Source organism: Oryza glaberrima, chromosome 6, assembly GCF_000147395.1.
Source record: "Oryza glaberrima chromosome 6, OglaRS2, whole genome shotgun sequence".
Taxonomy (NCBI): Eukaryota; Viridiplantae; Streptophyta; class Magnoliopsida; order Poales; family Poaceae; genus Oryza; species Oryza glaberrima.
This window is the reverse complement of record NC_068331.1, coordinates 25,894,727-25,918,675: the sequence shown is the minus strand read 5'-3', so window position 1 is coordinate 25,918,675 and position 23,949 is coordinate 25,894,727. Positions and strand designations below refer to the sequence as shown.

At 44.4% G+C, this 23,949-nt stretch overlaps 6 protein-coding genes across 7 annotated transcripts; all 6 read left to right on the top strand.

The window, feature by feature from the left end:
* The first annotated feature begins 1,574 nt into the window (after positions 1-1,574).
* On the top strand, positions 1,575-6,108 carry LOC127775955 (uncharacterized). 2 transcript variants are annotated; one of them, XR_008018081.1, is made up of 10 exons: positions 1,575-1,774; positions 1,884-2,001; positions 2,536-2,720; positions 2,850-2,995; positions 3,702-3,793; positions 3,958-4,205; positions 4,431-4,500; positions 4,921-4,986; positions 5,075-5,574; positions 5,655-6,106. XR_008018081.1 is itself a non-coding variant. In XM_052302274.1 (9 exons), the coding sequence occupies exons 1-9, from the start codon at positions 1,620-1,622 to the stop codon at positions 5,261-5,263; spliced, it is 1,269 nt and encodes a 422-aa protein (XP_052158234.1). In that variant the 5' UTR covers positions 1,575-1,619; the 3' UTR covers positions 5,264-6,108. The 2 variants fall into 2 exon arrangements, 1 of the variants encoding a protein (XP_052158234.1); XM_052302274.1 differs by having other exon boundaries at positions 5,075-6,108.
* Positions 6,109-8,218: 2,110 nt separating this feature from the next.
* On the top strand, positions 8,219-12,592 carry LOC127776058 (pollen receptor-like kinase 5). The gene is made up of 4 exons (XM_052302376.1): positions 8,219-8,932; positions 10,311-11,030; positions 11,134-11,345; positions 11,433-12,592. Exons 1-4 carry the CDS (start codon positions 8,239-8,241, stop codon positions 11,871-11,873), a joined length of 2,067 nt encoding a protein of 688 aa, XP_052158336.1. The 5' UTR covers positions 8,219-8,238; the 3' UTR covers positions 11,874-12,592.
* Positions 12,593-13,642: 1,050 nt separating this feature from the next.
* LOC127777479 (pollen allergen Lol p 2-A-like) lies at positions 13,643-14,331 on the top strand. The gene has a single exon (XM_052304077.1). It carries the CDS (start codon positions 13,712-13,714, stop codon positions 14,063-14,065), a length of 354 nt encoding a protein of 117 aa, XP_052160037.1. The 5' UTR covers positions 13,643-13,711; the 3' UTR covers positions 14,066-14,331.
* A 2,949-nt stretch (positions 14,332-17,280) lies between these two features.
* Positions 17,281-17,966, top strand: LOC127777450 (pollen allergen Lol p 2-A-like). Its single transcript, XM_052304045.1, has one exon. It carries the CDS (start codon positions 17,358-17,360, stop codon positions 17,709-17,711), a length of 354 nt encoding a protein of 117 aa, XP_052160005.1. The 5' UTR covers positions 17,281-17,357; the 3' UTR covers positions 17,712-17,966.
* A 275-nt stretch (positions 17,967-18,241) lies between these two features.
* On the top strand, positions 18,242-20,159 carry LOC127777047 (pollen allergen Lol p 2-A-like). The gene is made up of 2 exons (XM_052303555.1): positions 18,242-18,452; positions 19,602-20,159. Exons 1-2 carry the CDS (start codon positions 18,242-18,244, stop codon positions 19,904-19,906), a joined length of 516 nt encoding a protein of 171 aa, XP_052159515.1. The 3' UTR covers positions 19,907-20,159.
* Positions 20,160-21,981: 1,822 nt separating this feature from the next.
* On the top strand, positions 21,982-22,600 carry LOC127777537 (pollen allergen Phl p 2-like). The gene has a single exon (XM_052304144.1). It carries the CDS (start codon positions 22,053-22,055, stop codon positions 22,404-22,406), a length of 354 nt encoding a protein of 117 aa, XP_052160104.1. The 5' UTR covers positions 21,982-22,052; the 3' UTR covers positions 22,407-22,600.
* Positions 22,601-23,949: the final 1,349 nt, after the last annotated feature.

Below are 23,949 nucleotides of genomic sequence, written 5' to 3'. Positions count from 1 at the left end.
TGGACACTATGACTACATAAGGACTGTTGTCAAACACGGTTCTCCACCAGAAGAAGCAGAGACAAATCTGATGAGCTAATGGAATGTGGTGAACCCCATAAGGACTAAAAAGAAGCTGCATCCTCAAATGCGATGTGCTTAGCAACCAACACCGGGTCCCCTGACTTATCGGTGAAAGCACAAACCAAAAGACAGCACCAAGTATCCTGGATAGAAGAGAAAATCAAAAGAGGATGCAGAGGAAAGTGTCTGGATGATTGGGTTGAGGACTCACATTGGCGTCGTTGGACTGGTAGATGGTGACCTCCTCCTGCGGAGCGCGGCGCTGTCAGATCGAGATGGATGAGGAACGGGCCAGCGCCATCAGTCGCTAGGATAAGGGATGCCGGATCCAGATGCTCGACGGAGGTCTTGACGACCACCTCTCGCCACCTTCGCCTCCATCTCATCGACCGCCCACTTCTTCATTCTTCACCCACCGGACCATGCGCCTCCCCTTCATATCCCTCCCTCTAGCGCCTCCCACCGCCGCCGCCGCCCCTTATCGCAGCCATCAAAGACGGCGTGGGGGAGAAGGAGGCAGCAGGGGCGGGGGCGGCGTAGGGGCCGCGCGTGCAGAGGCGGTGGCGGCAGGGAGGCCACGACCACGGTAGAACCGCTGGATCTGGACCCTCCCGTTAACACCGGCGGCGGATCTGCGTGAGAGGGTCACGGAGAGACAACGGGATCCGAGCGGGAGAGGAACAGGTCGCCGGATCCAACCCCTCCCGTCGCAGCTGATGATGGATCCGTGCGAGAGGGGACCGGAAAGACGCCGCATCGGAGTCGCCGTCGCCCGTCCCCTAGCATCCGCGCCGCCCATACACCCATCTTACCGATCTGCGTTGCCAGGCCAGTTAGCCGCCACCAGAGTTGCCGTCTCCGACCCCGATCTACACCTGGACGCCCCCCCTCCTCGCCCCCATCAGCCGGCTTGAAGAGTAACGAGAGAGAGAGAGTGGGAGAGAGAGAGAACGAGAGAGTGAGAGTGAGAGGATAAGGATCTCTAAATTTCTCTCCTCGGTAATGTACAACAACCATATTTCTTTTCTTTTCTTGAAAAAAATTACGGTCAAATTGTGCTAATCCATGGATTCAATTCCGCCCAAAAATATTTTATTTTATTGAGATCTTTTATCATTAACATCAAAATAAATATTTTAGTTTAATATTTATTTAAGATAAAAGATAACAATTGTAAAAAAATCCACGAGACTACCCCAAGCTTCGTTGTCGATACCGCCACCCACGCCTCGAGTCGACACCGAATCCGCCGCCCACGACCCAAGTCGCCACCGGATTCACCACCCACAGCAGCTGCTCTCCCCAACATTACATTTTGTTTTGATGAAAAGCATAACCATGCGGATGATATTTTTATTATGGACTATAGTGATTATTGAATGGACATGCTCTTAACCATCTTTACCTCTAATTCCACCTACACTATGAATTTTAGAAAAAAAATACAATATATATTTATAAGAAGTTTGCGCTATCATAACCATCATGCTCATTAAAACAGGTTTTCTCACCGGCATTTTGCTAGTAAAGAAAAAAAAAAAGAAAAAGGGAAGTACATGCTCGCGAAGCTCCGGCCCCTCATGGCGACGGCGGCGGCGGCGGCGGCGAAGCCAGCTCCGGCTTTGTCGTTTTCCACGGCGGCGGCGGAGGGAGACGAACACGCGCACTACAACCACACCGACGCGTGCCACCACCTCCGGTGGACAGCCAAGTAACGGCTCCCCCCCATCACTTCCTCCATCGTCTAGGGCTTATCTGCGGCTTGGGGCTTGATTGGTAGTAACTGTTTTGGTTTTGGTTGGGCACTGCGGCTGCGGCAGGGAGAGCTACGAGTACATGTACGCGCGGCCGTGGAGCAGGGTGGTCGACTTCTACGCCGAGCTCGTGCGCACCGGCGCCGGGGCAGCGGGGCTCGCCGATTTGTTTGGGAAGGATGAGGTGAGAAGGAATGATATTATTATTTTTTAAATAATTATCCATGTGAAACCCTGAGGTAGTGGTTCTTCGCATTCGGTAAATTGGAAGGGGAAAATGTGTTAGTGTTAGTTGCAATTCCTCTTAGTGTGCCAAATGTTGGTACTTTCCCCATCTAAGTAGTACACATTGTTTTAGAGAAATTGAAATCTTTTGGGTGAAGACATTTTTTTCTTGGAGGATAGATTAAGATTTTGGAATTTGTCGGTGCAGGCCTGTTTCTAGAATTATCCATGTGAAACCCTGAGGTAGTGGTTCTTCGCATTCAGTAAATGGGAAGGGGAAAATGTGTTAGTATTAGTTGCAATTTCTCTTAGTGAGCCAAATGTTGGTATTTTCCCCATCTAAGTAGTACACATCGTTTAGAGAAATTGAAATCTTTTGGGTGAACACATTTTTTCTTGGAGGATAGAGTAGATTTTGGAATTTGTCGGTGCAGGTCCGTTTCTAGTACTTTTAGTTTGTTTCAGTAAGATTTATCGGATTTTTCTTCAACAGAATGGTTACAGCCTTGATACGAATGGAGAAGATTACACAGCACCATCAGAAAATCAAACATCAACTAAATCATCCAAAGATCGAGGAGGACGATGGGAAAGAGTAACCTTCAAGATTGTCCTTTCATATCATGGGGGGTCATTTGATGGTTGGCAGAAGCAGCCTGGCCTCAACACTGTTCAAGGGTAAGGATAAATAAGAATGGAGTTATGTCATTTCTATAGACATATCTGGCACTTTTATTTTTCACTTCCTTTGCATCTCAAGACAGATGACAGGATAAAACCATTTGTTGCACTCTGTATTTCTTGCAGGTTAGTAGAAAAACATCTTGGCCAGTTTGTTGACGAGAAGAAAGCTAAACAGCTTGAAGCAAGATCATTGCCATTAGAAGGCTGTGCTGTTGTTGCTGGGCGCACAGACAAAGGGGTGACTGCCCTTCAGCAAGTTTGCTCATTTTGTTAGTTGCACCTGAGAACACACTATTGTTTTCCAGTGGTCCTTCAACTAATTATCCACTTCTATGAACATGTCATATTACAAACTATTCCCTTTGTTCCAAAATTTAGCTACCTTTCCACCTCTCAACCAATCGCACCGATCCCCATTTAGTTTCTCCACCTACTTCCTCATCTCAACCAATCACAACCATCCATCATGTTTACCTTTTTCTTTAATATCTGTGGCCAACTCTAAAATACCTTATATTTTGGGATGGAGGGACTACTTCTCAAGAAGAGCTTATGTGCAGTTATTTTGTAGAGTTTTTTTTTTTTTTTTTTTTTGGGTTGAAAATTTTGCTTTGTTTACAGAAGCATTTGAACAAGTTATTTGCTTCTGATTATAACATCATTAACACAACAATTTGTCAATACCAAATACACCACTGTTTTCCTATCAAAGAAGTAAAAGCCTGGAGATATAGCAGTGCAGAACTCTGGCCTACGTGCAATGAACTGCTAACCTTCTTATTCGACTAACTCCACCAATGCATGCCATTCATTTCATTTGGTATGACATGAAGAACTCATTTGCACAAATAAATAGACAATCCTTGTGTACTTATGTGAGAAATTAACTCTAATGGAATGCTGAGATACACCATGGGACTAGATACATTACTTCTTCTGATAGCTGACATGTGTATTTACTTCTAATTTCCTTAGATACATGGAGGAAGGATGTAAAGTCTAGTGATATAAAGGATGCAATAAACAAGGCTGCACCTGATAAACTAAGACCTTTGCATGTGTCACAGGTATTTTTCTTTTGCTTTTTCAGAATATATGACTGCACTTGATATGTATGCTGCATTGCTGCTAGTGGTAGAATTGTCCATTTTTCATGTAAAGTTCTTAGAATGTCAAGACATCCACCATGGGTGATGCTACGCTTGTTATTAACTGATGGCATAATTTGCAGGTCTCACGTGAATTTCACCCTAATTTTGCAGCCAAATGGAGGAGATACCTGTATATATTTCCTCTTGACGAGGATGTAAAACTAATCTCAGGGGAAGAACAGTCCGCTAAAACAGTAGAGGGTCCTGAGTGCAACATAAAACCTCAAAGCTTTGATGTGGGTAAGGTTGACAAAATCATTAGACAACTGGAAGGAAAATCACTATCTTACAAGATGTTTGCACGTGATACACAAGCTTCACGAAGTGTGTAAGTTTATAACTATTGTGTATTTGTGTATTTTTCAAGTACAAAAGTGGTTCTCTTGCTGTTTTATGATAATTAATCGCCTAGGCCTGACATATTTGTTCATCTTTGTTGGAATATAACATTATTGTTTTCCTTGTAAATGACCATGTCACTATTTTTATGCTCGCCATCAAGTTCAACCAAAAAAAAAAAAAAAACTTCTGTTGATGTTTTGTTGTTTTGCAGTGGTCCACCTACAGAGTGTTTCATGTTCCATTCTCGAGCTGCAGTGGCCAAACTACACACTGCTGATGAGGTGATGCTAGTCTAATACATTGAACTTTTAAACCAGAAAATAACAATGTAACTTTTGCTGGTAATATACTATGTCAGGAATCAGGTTACTTCCCAGTGCTTCCATTCTAGTACTGCTAATCTCTACATAAAAGTAACAGTATTATTTTGTGGTATCGCGTTTGTAACCTTAACTTTAGTTGCTGGACATTGGCATAGCTTGAGTATGGCATTATGACGTGTATGCAATTGTGGATTATATAGTTTTGAGTTGCTGATATCAAAACTAAATATATTATGTGGACTCATAAAATTTAGCATCATGGCTATGCAATTGATAACTCCCTTATCTGTTTTTTTTTTTTCAATTAGCATTCTGCATGCACATATATCATTTCAACTGGTAATACCATGTTCCATTCCGTTTTCCCAATTTTTGCAGAATTGTGAAGAAGGCACCACCAGGGCCATATGCATTGAGCTAGTCGCAAACAGGTTTCTGCGCAAGGTATTATACATCAAGTTGTTTCATGGCATTGTAATTTATCCAGTCGTCCCCCGAATTCTAGTTAATATTAGTAAATTTCATTGAACAGATGGTTAGGGTTCTTGTTGCGACCGCCATAAGGGAGGCAGCTGCTGGTGCTGAAGAAGATGCTTTGCTGAACCTGATGGAAGCCACTTGCAGGCGAGCTACTGCTCCCCCAGCGCCTCCAGATGGGCTCTGTCTTGTTGATGTTGGATACGAGGATTTCAATAGACAAAGGTGTTTCATTGTTGATTAAACAGAACAGTCATATTCCTGTTGGAGCAGAACAAGATATACTGAATCAACAATTGAAAATCTGAATTTTTGGATTCCCGAGATGAAACTTAGATCATTCTGGTTGAACAGTGAACCTATAAGCAGCACTCTCCTGTAGGAAATCTGACCTGCTTCCTAGTTTCCATGTATCCATCAACTGGAATTTTTTGTATTATCTGAGACTGAAAGAGTGTTGCTTACACCATTCGTTCAACTACGGTCAAAGTCTCTCTGAACTAAACTCTGAAGAAAGAAGAGGCCGCCGTGCATGCTTTTTCAGGTTTTCACACTGTAAGTTTTCTTCAACATATTTACATTATCGAATAATTTATGATCCGAAGGTAGAACAATCGGTGGAAGTTCTACTGCAGATGTCGAATAGACCAATGCATCTTCCTGGACCGATATTTGCTGTCAAAACAACAATATCACGACCAAAATCAAGGTACATTCCACCATTTTATATGAATGTGACATAGAAATGGGCATATATAGCTGTCAAGTTCAGATGATTTTCAGAGAACAAAAGCATATCAACTTAAGGCATATCCCAGCAGCAACAACAACATCTACAACTATTGCTAATCACATATATAATTATCCCTAGGCCTTGTTCTTGTCGTGCGATAACTTTTTTTTGCATGATGTATGTGACTATGTTCTATGTGTGTATATACTATAATTCATGGGCCACGTACTCGTGATTTTTCTCTTAAATCGTGTGCGCGAGTTGGCGGCACGAAATTCTTTAAGACAGCGCGTTTGTCGGTGGGCGCATTTCTTGTGATTAACCAAAGCTTTTGTCGCGCATTTCGCTTCCATAAGTGAAAATGTTGTGATTAATTCGGCATTAAAGGTGTGCAGATCGATGTGTCACTGGCAAAAATAGTGAAAATGGAGAGCCAGACTTGCCGACGTGCTTTAGAAAAAAAAAAAGAACAGCTTGCCGATGTGCTGCTAGATGGACAAAGAGTAAGGGGCTGTTTGGTTTTCAGGGACTTATTTCAAGTCGCTATCACATCGGATGTTTGGACACTAATTTGGAGTATTAAATATATATTAATTACAAAACCCATTCCATAAGTTTGGACTAATTCACGAGACGAATCTTTTGAGTCTAATTACGCCATGATTTTAACAATGTGATGCTACAGTAAACTTTTGATAATTATGGATTAATTAGGCTTAAAAAAATCGTCTCGCGGATTAGCTCTCATTTATGAAATTAGTTTTTTTTATTAGCCTATGTTTAATACTCTAAATTAGCGTCCAAACATCTGATGTGACATGGGCTAAAAAGTTTTAGCCCCATCTAAACACCCCCTAAACATCATACAGCTCTGAACTGAGAGAGAGGGTCCTCTGAAGTACCGTACATATACATATACCGCTCGCTGACACATGGGTCTCACAGATTCTTGGCCTGACATGTCAGTTAGCAGTACTGCACGTACAGTGCCGCAAATGATCTACATATAGCATACAACTACACTAGGCCCTTGTTTAGTTCCAAACTTTTTTTTTTCAAACTTCTAACTTTTCCATCACATCAAAACTTTCATACACACAAAAACTTTCAACTTTTCTGTCACATCGTTCTAATTTCAACCAAACATTTAATTTTGGCGTTAACTAAACACACCAGAATTGAGGCTTAGACTGTTGTTCTTCTTTAACCGTTTTGTTAAACTATTATTTGGTATCCCCATGTATTTGGTATCCCCATGTAATGGGTTGAGTCTTATGTACTCTTGATTGGTTTGGGCTGTGTACACTTTCTAAGGTGTAGAGGCCGGGTTAATATAATCTATTATCTAAAAAAAGGAAGACAACTTGGCTGGTAAAAGAAAAATCAGACAACTTTCTCAACATTCTTGGCAGACTGCATGGTTTGGTTATGAAAATTATTGTATAACCCAAGAGATTATCACGTTTTTAAAGGTACTTTCTTTTTAATAAAAAGTCATATATTTTTTTTCGTCATTGAGCTTTGCTGGAGGTCTATTGTCTTCACCCTAAGTAAAAAAAAGTTATTTTTCGCTCCAGACAATTTTAAATCCAAATAAATGCTATCTTCATTTTTTTAATATATAATGCCGTTGATTTTTTATATGTTTGCACCATTTCTTTTAATTATATACGTTTGCACAATATATAATTATCATTTATTTTATTGTGATTTGATTTACCATTAAAAGTTCTTTAAACATTACTTATTATTGTCATGTTTGTACAAAATTTAGTTAAACATATCTCTAAAAGTTAACGATATCATATATTAAAAAATAAAGAGAATATCACTCAAGTAGGGAAAAACAATAGTATTGTGGTGATTTAAGTTGATGTATAACTTAAGTCACTAAGATTTACATCCTATTTAGCCATAAATGTTACATATAAGCAGAAACAACGGTTTCCAAATAGTCTTTGAGTTTGTTTGGAGAAGCTTCTAGCTGATACATCTTTCACAAATAGTAATTTTTCTGTTCGGATTATAAAAAGCTGTGGTTGTAGAATTTAGAAAATAAATTAGAAGTAAGGCGCTGAGAAATCCAGCTCCCAAACAAACCCAATGTCAAGGTGCGAGCAAGTAGCCAAATAAGCCATTGCCAACCGAAAAAAAGAAAAAACAGAAGTGATGAACAAGAAAACGTTGCAGTCTCCAGCGGCGACTCCCACACCAAACGCCAGCTTGTTCCCCCTCTTCTTCTCCCTCGTTGTCTAAGCCTAAGCCTAAGCCTCCCGCCAAATACCAACACACACACACACACACACGCTTCCCGCGCTATTCTTAGCTGCTCTCTCCCCCACCTCGCGATCTCCCTCCCCGTCCCTCCTCCCCCTCCGCGCCTCCCGTTCTTTAGCCACCCTCCCGCGCATGCGCCGCACGCCTCCCGCACGTCGCCGCCACCGCCACCGCCACTGGTAGCCGCCGCCCCGCCGCCCGCCCGCCTCATGGCCGGCGTCGCCGCCGTGCGCCTCCTCCTCCTGCAGGCCGCGGCGGCGCTCGCCCTCGCCGCGACGGCGGCGGCCGCCGGGGGGCCGGAGGCCGCCACGCTGCTGGCGTTCCGGGGGGCGCTGCGGGGGCCGCACGGCGCACCGCCGGAGCCGCTCAGCCAGTGGGCCACCACCCCCGGCCCCTGCGCCGGCGCCGGCACCGGCGTGTCGCTGTGGTACGGCGTGACGTGCCACCAGCGGACGGGGCAGGTGCGCGGCCTCCGCCTCGAGTACCTCGGCCTCCAGGGCCCCGCCCCGGACATGGCGCCGCTCGCCGCGCTCCGGGGGCTCCGCGCCCTCAGCATCGCCAACAACAACCTCACGGGGCCGTTCCCCGACGTGTCCATGCTCCCGGCGCTCAAGATGCTGTACATGTCGCGGAACAAGCTCGCCGGCGGCATCCCGCCCGCCGCGTTCGCGCACATGAGGGGCCTCCGCAAGCTCTTCCTCTCCGACAACGCGTTCACCGGCCCGATCCCGACCTCCATCACCTCGCCCAAGCTGCTCGTCCTGCAGCTCTCCAAGAACCGCTTCGACGGCCCCCTGCCGGACTTCAACCAGAAGGAGCTGCGCCTCGTCGACGTCTCCGACAACAACCTCTCCGGCCCCATCCCGCCGGGCCTCCGGCGGTTCGATGCCAAATCGTTCCAAGGTGAGCAAATTATGGTGAATTTATACATTTTTTAATTAAAAAATGGTGAAATTTTGCTACCTGCCTGTTCATGCATTCGTGCATGCACGAATTCCTAGTGAATTACTGGACTAGTACATGTTTGATTTGCAATTAGGACAGAACATGCGATCAATAATAGGATTTAGGGAGTAATGGAATTTTGTTGAGATCATGGTGGTGTTCTTTTCTCCTGAAGATGAAGATTAATTTTTTACGTAAAACGAGGTGGTATTAACGTATGATTAATTAAGTTTTAATTATTACAAACTTGAAATATAGATTGATATGATATTTTAGAGTAACTTTCATATAGAAAGTTTTCGTACCAAACATACCGTTTAGCTGTTTGAAAAACATGCCACGAAAATTCAAAATTTCACCCAACTTTCATATGTTGCTGTTTTACACATTTGTCTAGTCAACTAAGGATTTCTTTAAGCAAATCCAGATTGATGTCTCACTGTCTCAGAATCCAAGAATAAAATGGGCTGCAAGAACTATGTAAATACAAAATAAAACAAAGTACTATTCCTACCAACTACTGTAAGTGGCTCTTTCGAGGTTGTACAGTACGTCATGACCAATTAAGAAACACTTACATGAAGATGTTAAACTCAGAAGTCAACATCCAACATGATCAAACGTGCTAATTAAACTAACCACATAAAAGTATTAGATTAGTGCACTGTAATATAATACTATCCTTTTGCTAGTGTACACCAAATTGCAGTATTCCTGAATGCATTGCAATATTCTACCTTTATAATTCTTCTTTTTTGGAAGAACAAAAACTATAGAGCATATTTATCAAGCACATCGATTCAATCAAAAATCCAAACCCTTGATTGGTCGCACTGTTTGGGCTACTTGTGAACGCATGATTTCATAGGATTTTCGCACGAATTAGTTCAATTCCTCCAAAAATCCAACAAAAACGGATTATACAACATACCATGATACCACTGTTGTTCTAAAATAAGTTTATTTTTCACCCTTCCCATACATATATGATATATATACCAATATAAAAATAAAAGATTAAAATACTGTCACTTTATCAAATATCCATGCAACTGTCCCATACTATCTCTACTACAATTCATTTGTCTTTTACTTTTACAAATAAAAATACAATGATAGCTTAAAGATGAACTTATTTTGGGACAAACAAGAGGGAGCGAAAACAATCTTATTTTGAGACCGATGGAGTATTTGTCGAGCACATCAATTCGTACTGCTTGGGTACTTTGGAAAACACGAATTTAGTTCAATTTCTCCAAAATAAAGTCCTCTAAAATTAGTTTATTTTTTGCTCATGCACCATCTGATCCAAACCTCTCCCCATGGAAATATTCAGGAAACAAAAATCTCTGCGGCCCGCCGGTCGGCGCCCCGTGCCCCGAAGTGCCAATCCTCGCGTCACCTTCGCCATCGCCGCCGTCATCGTCGTGGTGGTCGCCGCGCAGCTTGAAGATCCTCATGATCATCGCCCTCGTGGTGGTCGTCGTCGGCGCGCTCCTGGCATTCGCCGGCGCGTTGACGGCGATGCTCGCCCGCCGCCGCGAGGCCACCACCGAAACCCAGGGCGGCGGCGTCGGCGGCGCCGCCGCCAACGCCGACGCCGCCAGGATGAAGGCCACGCCCAATCCGGCCGTCACCGTCGCACACGGCGGCGGCGGCGGTGGCGGCGAGCAGCAGCCGCACGTGACGGTGTCGGCCGTGCCGGCGAAGCGCGGCGGGCGGCGGGACGACCACGGGCGGCTGGTGTTCATCCAGGAGGGGAGGGAGAGGTTCGAGCTGGAGGACCTGCTCCGGGCGTCGGCGGAGGTGCTCGGCAGCGGCAACTTCGGCGCGTCGTACAAGGCGACGCTGGTGGAAGGCCAGTCCATGGTGGTGAAGCGGTTCAAGGAGATGAACGGCGTCGGGAGGCAGGACTTCAACGAGCACATGCGGCGGCTCGGCCGCCTCGTCCACCCCAACCTCCTCCCCGTCGTCGCCTACCTCTACAAGAAGGACGAGAAGCTGTTCGTCACCGAGTACATGGTCAATGGCAGCTTGGCTCACCTCCTCCATGGAGGTAATTAACCACACAATCCTTCCCATCTTGACACAACCTGCATTGCATTTATTTGATTGATGTTAATGTCGCCGGCGACGCGTGATCGGTGGCGTACGTGCAGGGTCGAGCATGGCGGCGCTGGACTGGCCGCGGCGGCTCAAGATCATCAAGGGCGTGACGCGCGGGCTGGCGCACCTGTACGACGAGCTGCCGATGCTCACCGTGCCGCACGGACACCTCAAGTCGTCGAACGTCCTCCTCGACGCTGCGTTCGAGCCCATCCTCAGCGACTACGCCCTCGTCCCCGTCATGACGCCGCGCCACGCCGCGCAGGTGAGGCGATCGAACGACGGCGGCGGCGACGAACGCCCGCGGCGTATAGGCTGGCACGCATTGACTGGGGATGGTTCGTGTTTGCAGGTGATGGTGGCGTACAAGTCGCCGGAGTGCGGGGAGACGGGGAGGCCGAGCAAGAAGAGCGACGTGTGGAGCCTGGGGATCCTGATACTGGAGGTGCTCACCGGCAAGTTCCCGGCGAACTACCACCGGCAGGGGCGGACGGGGACGGACCTAGCGGGGTGGGTGCACTCGGTGGTGCGGGAGGAGTGGACCGGCGAGGTGTTCGACCAGGAGATGCGCGGCGCGCGCGGCGGCGAGGGCGAGATGGTGAAGCTGCTCAAGGTCGGCCTCGGCTGCTGCGAGAGCGACGTGGACAAGCGATGGGACCTCAGGGATGCCCTCGCCCGCATCGAGGAGCTCCGGGAACGCGACGCCGGCGCCGGCGCCGACGACAGCAGCGCCACCTCGTCCGTGGCCAGCGGCGGCGGCGGCGGCGAGGCGTCGCGCTCCCACTCCTCGTAGCGAAACAGCAGCGATCTCACCTTGTGTACGCGCGCGTATGTTTCACAGCTTTTTCGGTGCATCTGATCAGCCCTACGATTCGAAAGGGACGGAGGAGATCTTCCGGGTATGTGAACGTGTGAGATAATACTGTTCAGTGCGTGTAAATTAATTTTCTTAGATTTATTAAAGGAAGGGAAGGGTTGTGGTGAAGTTTTTTTTTTTTTACCTTTTGCATACGTACATTTTCACAGGTGATATACGAAGATTGTTGGTAGAAAGAGAGAATCCATTAGAGAGTTTGTAACAGGTATACAATTTACTTTTGCATATGCCATTGACTTTTTTCTTACCTTCTACGATTTTTACCATCGCCGTCCGGTTAGTCTATGCGTACTGTACAATTTTATCTAAATGACCAAAATACCCCTGGGACAAAAACTTCTAAAGTTTGATAAAAAAATTCTGAATTATCATATTTTAAGTTTTTGACAAAAATTGGATGTTTACAATCTTATGTTTATAATATTGATATTTCGAAATTTTTGTCCAAATTTTGGATGTTTTTGTTCCAGGAGTATTTTGATCATTTGGATAAAAAATGTATAATACTAGGGAAGGTTAACCAGACGGCGATGGTAAATTGTAGAAGTTAAGTAAAAAAAAGTGATATATTGTAAAACGTGACAAAATCAGTGGTAAATTGAAAACATGTAACAAACTCAGTGACATATAATGGATTTTCTCTATAAATATTGTGAAAGTATAGTGGTGATATGAGTGAGCAGATGAAAGGCTAAGGGCCTTTGCACTCGATGAATTTGCATATCATGATTGCATTGATGACGCAGTAGTTACGACAGGGACTCAAACAAAGGCATGCAGAAACTGCTGACTTTCGTATGCAATTTAACACATCACTCCTTACACCACTGATCTTTGCTCGGGCGTCAAAATCAGCAAATATCCATGCAAAAAAGGCAATATTGCAAAGAAAATAAAACGGTACTCCGTACTTCATTAGTTTGGAACTCGGCTAGCCACTGCCACTTGGCTACAATTACGGTGACAATACTTTCTAGACAGGGGTTGGTAAGCTGCTGCTATGTACTGATCATAGCCTTGCAAGTACTAAAATCCAACGGTGGCAAACAATCTTGATGACGTGATGCACCATATAGGATGAAATGAAATTAACTATATTTAGTGTGAACTAACTGTATAGATTTATAAGATTAGCACCGGCCCCATCTTGTCATTGACGCTAACCTATATCCTCAATCGCAGAGCCGTAACAGGCCAGCACCTAAGCCCCTCCATTGAAACCATGGTGCCAGAAACATCGAGCTGTTGATGGCCCTACTTCCAAGTCTACAATGTGTGCCACACGGTGCGCACCTATGTGCCTTGCCATCACTTCCAACCATTGGCTCTAACAACACAACCCTCTGTCTTTCACTAGCATCTTTATCCCTAATTCGTTCATGCCTTCGTCCACATCCTCCACGAACGAAACATAAGGAGGTGATTAATATTCATTATTTGCAAGTTAAAAAAAAAAAGAAGACAAGAGATGGGACTTCATAGCTGCTTTTTGAGAGGTCTGCATACGCTACGCAAGCGAAACAACCCGGGACTATCCAAATCACATCTATTTATAGCAATTGTATAAAAGTCCCTCGGCGAAAAAGTCAGCCAACGATCTCCATGCTGCACCGTCAGTCCATGCCTAGTTTTCTTGCCCCCCTACCACCATAAATACGCACCTAGCTGTAAGATGGATCACAAAACACATCGATCCATCCCTCTACCAGTACATAAACAAGAAAGATAACACCAAGAAACTAGCTAGCTCGCCAATGGCCTCGTTGTCCTCCTTCCGGCTCGCCGTGGCAATGGCGGCATTGTTGGTCGTCGGCTCATGCGCCACTGAGGTCACCTTCAAGGTCGGTGAGGGCTCTAGCGGAAAAAGTCTAGAGCTCGTCACCAACGTCGCCATCTCTGAGGTGGAGATCAAGGAGAAGGGCGGCAAGGACTGGGTGGCGCTCAAGGAGTCGTCGACTAACACCTGGTTGCTCAAGAGTGAGGCGACGCTCAAGGGCCCCTTCTCCGTCCGCTTCCTTGTCAAGAACGGCGGCTACCGTGTCGTCGATGATGTCATCCCCGAAAGCTTTACGGCCGGCACTGAATACAAGAGTGGCATCAACATTTAATTCATAGACATGCGTACTCTTGCATTGGGTTGCATGGGAATCATTAACCTCTATATAATTTTGTCTAAAAAGAGATCGCGTCGCATGTGAGCGAGCAAACAATTAATTTCCTATGGTTATTTTTTTGGTAATAGGCCAATGGCAAAATAAGGCATAATTGCATGGTTCCAAAATATTGTTGTGGAGCTGTATGTGAGCACGATTTTAAATATATGTTGTTTATAGAAGATGTATCGAAAAAAATATATTTGGTCAGCTTTCATTAAGATGATTGTGTGGATTTGATTTCCCAAAGTTTGAGTACATATGTATGTCCAAATCAACGTAGTCCATTTCTCCTTTTTAGCTTGTCAAAAATGTTGTTTGCACTTGTTTTTTCATTTTGTGGAAACAAATTGTTGAATCAATCATACTGTGACCAGACTATAAGCATAAAGCATTTTTACATCATTTAGCTTATTTAGAGGTCAGAAAACTGGAAGTCACGTTATCCCATCTCTAGCATGAATATCATATAGAAGCACACATGTATTGAAGCGAAGCCAACTTTGAGAGGAGCTAAGCTTCATATCATATAGTTGGCCAAGACCCCAAGCTATAGTCAACAACAAAGTTTATATAGTACTACGAGAATATCAATCTATTGCAAAGGATCTAAACTAAATACACAATTGGTTCCAAACTTTAAATGGAAGAAAAATCTTTACACTACTAGTGTGTTAGAAGGAACAAGAAAACATACCATTAGTTCCAAACTATATATGTAAAGAACTAATAAATCCTTAAGGCCTAAAAAATGTAGTGGTGGTTTATGGTCCCTTGTCCACCGTAAGCCCATCCTCACTCCCACGCCCTCTCGAGCGAGTCCCGCACGCATGATGTCCCTTCCGCTGCACGAATGGAAGAACGCCCTCGACCCCCACCACCCGATCAAAATCAATCAACCATCATTCCCCGGCGCTTGCCCATGGACCTCCTTTCACGTCTAGCTCTCAACTTGCATGGATGTAACAGCATGTGCACTTGCCAATAAAAAAAAAGGAAAAAGTACGAATTACCCCCCCCCGGAACTATCGAGGTCGAACGAATTACACCCCCGAACTCGAAAACTAGACATTCTACACCCTCTCAACTATTGAAACCGGACAAATAACCCCCTACTCATTTCGGGGTGGTTTTGGGTCCACATGGCAGTCCAGTCAGCATTTTTTTTTAAAAAATCAGTGGGCCCCACCTGTCAGTTCTCCACCCCTCTCTCTCTCTCTACTCTATCCCAATCTCTCCCTCTCTCTCTCATCTCACCAGCACGGCGCCGGCCGCGCGAGGGCAGGAGCAGGCGGCGCTGTCGGCGGCGGAGGGCGCCGGGCGGCTGAGATGGAGGCGGAGCAGGTGGCTGGCAGCGGGAGGCAGAGCTCGCCCGCGCAGGTTGCCGTGCAGGTTGAGGCGGCGGAGGAGCACTGTCGTGGTGTGCTGCTGCCTTGTCATCATAAAACAAGCTTCTCTTCCCTCACCTTTTGCGTGGCCTCGCCTTCCCTTGTTCACCTCACCTCAGCTTGTCTCTCTGACTTTGATCTCGCCATCCCGAGTTCGCCGAACACGCCCACGGCCACCACAGTGGCGATGGAGGGAGCCGTGCTCTGCGCCGCCAACCACGCGCCGCTCACCCCCATCACCTTCCTCGACCGTGCCGCCCTCGTCTACCCCGACCGCCCCGCCATCGTCGCCTCCTCCTCCGGACTCATGCGCACCTGGCAGGAGAAGCGGGACTGCTGCCTCCGCCTCGCCGCCTCCCTCGCCGCTCTCGATGTCCACCGCCACCACGTGGTAAGATTGACCTTCGCGGTGGCGCCGCCAATCGCTACAGTAATTGGATTTTTCTCCCGAATCTCCCCCTTCTTCAATTTTTCATGCTAAAAAAAACCAAATCGCTTAGAATTTACTTGTTGAATCTTCTAATTTGGTTCCAAATTAGCAGCTGAGTGATTCGCATTTTCAGAAGAAATCGTTGCCTGGTTGTCTCTCTGTGCAAGTCGCGGTGTTCGCGCAGAATATTCCGGTGATGTGTGAGCTCCACTTCGGCATCCCGATGGCCGGCGCCGTCAACTGCATGCTCAACTCCTGCCTCGACGCTTCCCGGCGCTCTCCGCCGCCGGCAGCACCGCCTGCTCCCGCCCTCGTGCAGCCGCCGCCGTGCTGGTGAGAAGAGAGAGAGAGAGAGACATTGGGATAGAGTAGAGAGAGATAGAAAGGGGTGGAGAACTGACAGGTTTGGCCCACTGATTTTTTTTTAAAAAAAATGCTGACTGGACTGCCACATGGACCCAAAACCACCCCGGATTGAGTCAGGGGGGTTATTTGTCTGGTTTCAATAGTTGAGGGTGTAGAATGTCTGGTTTCGAGATCGAGGGTGTAATTCGGTCGACCTCAATAGTTCGGGGGGGGGGGGGCGGAGTAATTCGTATTTTTCCATAAAAAGATATCAATTGAATTTATAGTGTACTCTTTTTTATTGTACAATCTACACCGAGACCTAGAATTGTTGGATTATTTTCATAAGGCCACGTGCTCCTCCCCACATACGCCTCGTCGAGTTGTCATCTTGTATTCCTATCAAATGTATTGCATCAACTGCCGCCACCGCTCGATATCCAGCTAGCTGCGTAGGTGTGCTCTACCAATTTACTTAGCACCAGCCCCATCTCACCATAAATGCTAACCTATGTCCCCTATCGAGCAGAGCCGCAACGGGCCAGCACATGACCCATCTGTCACTGCCATGATTCCATCAACATCTAGCTGTTGATGGCCCCTCTGTGACATATACTATGGATGCTACATGGTGCCCCTCTGTGTGCCTGGCCATCACTCCCGACCGTTAGCTCTACCACCCCTCTGTTTTCCGCTAGCATCTTCACCCCTAATATTTTCGTGTCTTGGTCCATATCCAACATAAACGGAACACCACAAATTTTTATTATTCGCAATTTAAAAAATAAGTAGAGAAAACATGGGAATGCATAGCTACCTTTTGAGAGGTCTGCATGTCCTGCACCAGTGAAACAATCGGAACTACCAAGTTTGCACCTATTTATAGGAATTGTATTAGAGTTGCTCGACGAAAAAGCCGGCCAACGATCTCTATGCTGCACCGTGCATCCATGCCTGGTTTTCTTTGCCCCCTGCCACCATAAATACACACCCAGCTGCAATATGGATCACCAAACACCTCGATCCATCCCTCTACCCTTCAAGAAACAAGAAAGACAACACCAACAAACTAGCTAGCTCACCAATGGCCTCGTTGTCCTCCTTCTGGCTCGCCGTGGCAATGGCGGCATTGTTGGTCGTCGGCTCATGCGCCACTGAGGTCACCTTCAAGGTCGGTGAGGGCTCTAGCGGAAAAAGTCTAGAGCTCGTCACCAACGTCGCCATCTCTGAGGTGGAGATCAAGGAGAAGGGCGGCAAGGACTGGGTGGCGCTCAAGGAGTCGTCGACTAACACCTGGTCGCTCAAGAGTGAGGCGGCGCTCAAGGGCCCCTTTTCCGTCCGCTTCCTTGTCAAGAACGGCGGCTACCGTGTCGTCGACGACGTCATCCCCGAAAGCTTTACGGCCGGCTCTGAATACAAGAGTGGTATCAACGTCTAATTAATAGATATGCGTACTCTTGCATTGGGTTGCATGATAATTATTAACCTCTAATAATTTTGTCTTAGAAAGAGATCACGCTATGCGTGAGCAAGCAAACAATTAATTTCTTGTGGTTATTTTGTGGTAATAAGCCAGTGGTAAAATAAGGCATACATGTGTCCTTCCAAAACATTGTTGTGGAGCTATATGTGAACACAATTTCGAATATATGTTCTTTATAGAGGATGTATGGAAAAATATTATATTTGGTCAGCTTTCGTTAAGACGATTCTGTGTATTTGATTTCTCAAAGTTTTAGTACATATGTATGTCCAAATCAATGCAGCCCATTTCTCCTTTTTAGCTTGTCAAAAATGTTGTTTACAGTTGTTTTTTTTTAAAAAAAAATTGTGGAAAGAAATTGTTGAATCGATCACTCCGTGACATGAAACTACAAGCATAAAGAATCAGCACATCGTTTAGCTTATTCAGATGCTAGAACAAAATGTAAGTCACATTAATCATATCTCCAACATGAATAAGTGGTAATGGATAGAATGGAAGCGAAGCCAGCTTTGAGAGGTGCTAAGTTAAGCTTCATATCATATGAGGTCACCTTCAAGGTCGGTGAGGCCTCTAGCGGAAAAAGTCTGGAGCTCGTCACCAACGTCGCCATTTCTAAGGTGGAGATCAAGGAGAAGGGTAGCAAGGACTGGGTGGCGCTCAAGGAGTCGTCAACTAACACATGGACAATCAAAAGTGAGGCGCCGCATGGACAATCAAAGGACAATCAAAGCTTTACGACCGGCTCTGAATATAAGAGTGGCATCAACATCTAAGTGATAGACATGTGTGTTTTTTTTTGAAATAATTCTTAACCTCTCTATAATTCTTTTTTTTTCAAAATAGAGATCAAGTCTGCATTCGGGGAAGCCAATAATGAATTTTCTATGGCTATTTTGTGAAATATGCCATCAACAAAAAAAATCATTCCATATGCCATGTTCGCATGTTGCTGCAGAGGTATATATCCAGACGATTTTGAGTATATTACGTATATAATATTTGTGGGAAAAAGTATAGTTGGTGAATCTTCATCGAGATAGTTTCTTACATTTTAATTTTCTAAAGTTTGAGTACATATGTATATGTATTTCCACATCAATGAAGCTTATTTATCTTCTTCAGTATGACAGTATGAAAAAAATGCTATGAAAGTCGCATTTACACTAGTCATTGTTTTGTGACCACAAATTCGTTCATGCGTTGGTCCACATCCTCCCTAAATGGAAAATGAGGAAATGATTAGTTTTCAGTATTTGTAAGTTAAAAAAATAAGTAGAAAAAAGATGGGAGTGCATAGCTGCTATTTGAGAGGTTTGCATGCTCTACGCTAGCGAAACAACCGGGACTACCCAAATCACATCTATTTATAGCAATTGCATAAGAATTCCTCAACGAAAGAGCCGGCCAACGATCTACATTTTGCAATGTGCGTCCATGCCTGGTTTTCTAACCCCAGGCGATATAAATAGATGTCGTCCACATCCTCCATAAACAAAACATGATGAGGTGATTAATTTTTATTATACAAGTTAAAAATAGTAGAGAAGATATGTGAATGCATTGCTACTTTTTATGAGGTCTGCTTGTCCTGCGCCAGCGAAACAACCGGGACTACCAAGTTTGCATCTATTTATAGGAATTGTATTAGATTTGCTCGATGAAAAAGTCGGCCAACGATCTCTATGCAGCACCATGCGTCCATGCCTGGTTTTCTTTGCCCCCCGCCACCATAAATACGCACCCAGCTGCAACATGGATCACCAAACATATCGATCCTTCCCTCTACCCTTCAAGAAACAAGAAAGACAACACCAACAAACAATCTATCTTGCTAATGGCCTCGTTGTCCTCCTTCCGGCTCATGCGCCACTGAGCTTGCCTTCAAGGTCGGTGAGGGCTCTAGCGACACTAGGCTCATCACCAATGTCACCATCTCTGAGGTGGAGGTCAAGGAGAAGGGTGGCAAGTACTGGGTGGGGCTCAAGGAGTCGTCGACTAACACCTGGACGCTAAAAAGTGAGGCACTGCTCAAGGGCCCTTTCTCCGCCCGCTTCCTTGTCAAGAACGGCAGCTACCATGTCATCGACAACGTCATCCCTGAAAGCTTTACAGCTGGCACTGAATACAAGAATGGCATCAACCTCTAATTAATAGACATACGTGCTCTTGTGTTGGGTCGCATGGGAATTATTAACCTCTAAATAATTATGTTTTAGAAGATATCATGCCGTGTGTGAGTGAGCAAGCAATTAATTTCCCATGATTATTTTGTGGTAATAGGCCAGTGGCAAAATAAGGCATAAATGTGTTCTTCCAAAATATTGTTGTGGGGCTATATATAAGCATGATTTTGAATATATATATTGTTTATAGAGGATGCATTGAAAAATTATACTCCCTCCCTCCCAAATTGATCATCATATAATGGAATTCAAAATTTCTCAAATTAATCATCATATACCTGCATGTACACAGATTTCATCAGAATACAATTACTGCAGCATGGCAGAATATGTGCATGCTAAGGTGTAATTGGCATGGTGTTTTAATCAATGCATGCATTGTGGGAGAATGTGTGCTTGATGTCTTGATTGATGTGATTTAAATTATCCTTGGTCTTGGTGCATAAGCATATATGATGATTAATTTGGGAAGGAGGGAGTATTTGGTCAGTTTTCATTGAGATGATTGTTGGTGTTTGATTTTCCAAAGTTTTATAGTATGTCCAATTCGATGTAGTCCGTTTCTCATTTTTAGCTTGTTAAAAATGTTGTAAAAGTCAAATTTACACTTGGTTTTTCTTTTTCATGAAAAAAAATTGTTGAATCGACCATATTGTGATCTAAAACTATAAGCATAAAGCATCGATGCATCATTTAGCTTACTCAGATGCGAGAACAAATTGTAAGTCACATTAATGCCATCTCAGGTATTAATGAGTGGTAATGGATAGATATTAATGAGTGGTAATGGATAGAGTGTAAGTGAAACCTGCATTTGGAGGAGCTAAGTTAAGTATCATATCATATAGTTGGCTAAGGCCCTGAGCTATAGTCAACAACAAAGTTTATAAAATACTAAGAGAATACCAATCTATTGCAAAGGATCTAAAATAAATACACCATTAGTTCCAACTTTAAATAGAAAAAAATATTTACACTACCAATGTGTTGCAAAGGATCTGGAAAATATACAGTTTATTCCAAACTTTAAATGTAAAGAACTAATAAATCTTTAAGGCCAAAAAAATGTAGTGGTGATTTATGGTTCCTCATCCATCGTATGCCTAGCCTCACTTCCACGCCCTCTTAAGTGGTTTCCGCACACATGATGTCCCTTCCCCTTGCACGATTGGAGGCATGCCCTCTAATGCCCACCACCCCGTCAAAATCCATCCACCATCATTCCCCGGTGCTTGCCCATGTACCTCCTCTCACATGTAGCTCTCATGCTGCATGGATGTAACAATGTGTGCACCCACCAATTAAAAATCAATTGAATTTAAAGTGTACTCTTGTTTGAAGTACAATCTACACTAACATCTGGAATTGCAAGATTATTTTCCCCAGGGCCATGCGCTCCTTCCCACCTATGCCTTGTCGAGTTGTCATCTTGTATTCATGTCAAATGTATTGCAATGACTGCCACCACTGCTCGATATCCAACTAGGTGTGCTCTACCATATTAATTAGCACCATCCCCATCTCGCCATAGACGCTAACCTATGTCCCTTGTCACAGAGCCACAATGGGCTAGCACCTGAGCCCCTCCATCGCTGCCAAGGTGCCATCAACATCGAGCTGCTGATGGCCCCTATGCCACATGTACTATGCATGCCACAACGTTGCCCCTCTATGCCTGGCCATCAATCCTAACCGTTAGCTCTACCACCCCTTTGTTTTCCACTAGCATCTTCGCCCCTTATTTGTTCATGCGTTGCTCCACATCCTCCATAAATGGCATGATGAGGTAATTCATTTTTATTGTATAACTTAAAAAATAAGTAGAGAAGATTTGGGAATGCGTAGCTACTTTTTGAGAGGACCGCTTGTCCTGCACCAGCGAAACAACCGGGACTACCAAGTTTGCATCTATTTATAGGAATTGCATTAGAGTTGCTCAACGAAAAAGCCGGCCAACGATCTCTATGCTGCACCATGCGTCCCTGCCTAGTTTTCTTTGCCCCCTGCCACCATAAATACGCACCCAGCTGCAACATGGATCACCAAACACATCGATCCATCCCTGTCAAGAAACAAGAAAGACAACACCAACAAACTAGCTAGCTCGCCAATGGCCTCGTTGTCCTCCTTCCGGCTCGCCGTGGCAGTGGCGGCATTGTTGGTCGTTGGCTCATGCGCCACTGAGGTCACCTTCAAGGTCGGTGAGGGCTCTAGCGGAAAAAGTCTAGAGCTCGTCACCAACGTCGCCATCTCTGAGGTGGAGATCAAGGAGAAGGGCGGCAAGGACTGGGTGGCGCTCAAGGAGTCGTCGACTAACACCTGGTCGCTCAAGAGTGAGGCGGCACTCAAGGGCCCCTTCTCCATCCGCTTCCTTGTCAAGAACGGCGGCTACCGTGTCGTCGATGATGTCATCCCCGAAAGCTTTACGGCCGGCTCTGAATATAAGAGTGGCATCAACATCTAAGTGATAGACCTGTGTGCTTTTTTTTTTTGAAATAATTTTTAACCTCTCTATAATCCTTTTTTTTTCAAAAGAGAGATCAAGTCTGCATTCGGGGAAGCCAAAAATTAATTTTCTATGGTTATTTTGTGAAATATGCCATCAACAAAATAAAGCATTCCATATGCCATGTCCGCATGTTGCTGCAGAGGTATATATCCAGACGATTTTGAGTATATTACGTATATAATATTTGTGGGAAAAAGTATAGTTGGTGAACCTTCATCGAGATAGTTTCTTACATTTTAGTTGACTAGTTTCTTACATTTTTTCTAAAGTTTGAGTACATTTGTATATGTATTTCCATATCAATGAAGCTCATTTATCTTCTTCAGTTTGACAGTACGAAAAAAATGCTACGAAAGTTGCATTTACACTAGTCATTGTTTTGTGACCACAAATTCGTCCATGCGTTGGTCCACATCCTCCATAAATGGAAAATGAGGAAATGATTAGTCTTCAATATTTGTAAGTTAAAAAAAATAAGTAGAAAAAAGATGGGACTGCATAGCTGCTATTTGAGAGATCTGCATGCTCTACGCGAGCGAAACAACTGGGACAACCCAAACCACATCTATTTATAGCAATTGCATAAGAATTCCTCAACTTGAAAGTCGGCCAACGATCTCCATTTTGCACCGTGCATCCATGCCTGTTTTCTAACCCCAGGCGATATAAATAGATGTCATCCACATCCTCCATAAACGAAACATGATGATGTGATTAATTTTTATTATATAAGTTAAAAAAATAAGTAAAGAAGATATGTGAATGCATTGCTACTTTTTAAGAGGTCTGCTTGTCCTGCGCCAGCGAAACAACTGGGACTACCAAGTTTGCATCTATTTATAGGAATTGTATTAGTAAATACGCAATTGGTTCCAAACTTTAAATATAAGAAAAAGCTTTACACTACCATCGTGTTAGAAGGAACTAGAATATATATATATATATATATATATATATATATATATATATATATATATATATATATATATATATATATATATATATATATATATATATATATATATATATATATATATATATACCATTAGTTCCAAACTATATATGTAAAGAACTAATAAATTCTTAAGGCCTAAAAAAATGTAGTGGTGGTTTATGGTCCCTCATCAATCGTAAGCCCATATTCACTCCCACGCCCTCTCGAGCGAGTTCTGCACGCATGATGTCCCTTCCGCTGCATGAATGGAAGCACGCCCCCGACCCCCACCACCCGATCAAAATCAATCAACCATCATTCCGCGGCGCTTGCCTATGGACCTCCTTTCACGTCTAGCTCTCAACTTGCATGTGTAACACCCTGAAAATTCGACCGACAAAATCAAAACTCTAAAAATACGGATTTTCAAAAACTTTTTAAATTAATTGCATCATGCCGATCTTATTCGTCTATTTTATCTGGATTTGATCTCGAAGATTATTAATCGTGAGTAAAGAATAGTTAATTAGGAATAAACCTTAAAAACAAATTGGTAAAATAAAT

Coding starts and splice junctions, on each gene's coding strand:
- LOC127775955 (XM_052302274.1), top strand. CDS start 1,620: ATGCTCGCGAAGCTCCGGCCCCTCATGGCGACGGCGGCGGCGGCGGCG. Junction 4,206..4,430: donor ACACAAGCTTCACGAAGTGT/GTAAGTTTATAA, acceptor GTTGTTTTGCAG/TGGTCCACCTACAGAGTGTT. Junction 4,987..5,074: donor CAAACAGGTTTCTGCGCAAG/GTATTATACATC, acceptor TTCATTGAACAG/ATGGTTAGGGTTCTTGTTGC.
- LOC127776058 (XM_052302376.1), top strand. CDS start 8,239: ATGGCCGGCGTCGCCGCCGTGCGCCTCCTCCTCCTGCAGGCCGCGGCG. Junction 8,933..10,310: donor CGATGCCAAATCGTTCCAAG/GTGAGCAAATTA, acceptor GGAAATATTCAG/GAAACAAAAATCTCTGCGGC. Junction 11,031..11,133: donor GGCTCACCTCCTCCATGGAG/GTAATTAACCAC, acceptor GCGTACGTGCAG/GGTCGAGCATGGCGGCGCTG.
- LOC127777479 (XM_052304077.1), top strand. CDS start 13,712: ATGGCCTCGTTGTCCTCCTTCCGGCTCGCCGTGGCAATGGCGGCATTG.
- LOC127777450 (XM_052304045.1), top strand. CDS start 17,358: ATGGCCTCGTTGTCCTCCTTCTGGCTCGCCGTGGCAATGGCGGCATTG.
- LOC127777047 (XM_052303555.1), top strand. CDS start 18,242: ATGGATAGAATGGAAGCGAAGCCAGCTTTGAGAGGTGCTAAGTTAAGC. Junction 18,453..19,601: donor TAACACATGGACAATCAAAA/GTGAGGCGCCGC, acceptor GCTAATGGCCTC/GTTGTCCTCCTTCCGGCTCA.
- LOC127777537 (XM_052304144.1), top strand. CDS start 22,053: ATGGCCTCGTTGTCCTCCTTCCGGCTCGCCGTGGCAGTGGCGGCATTG.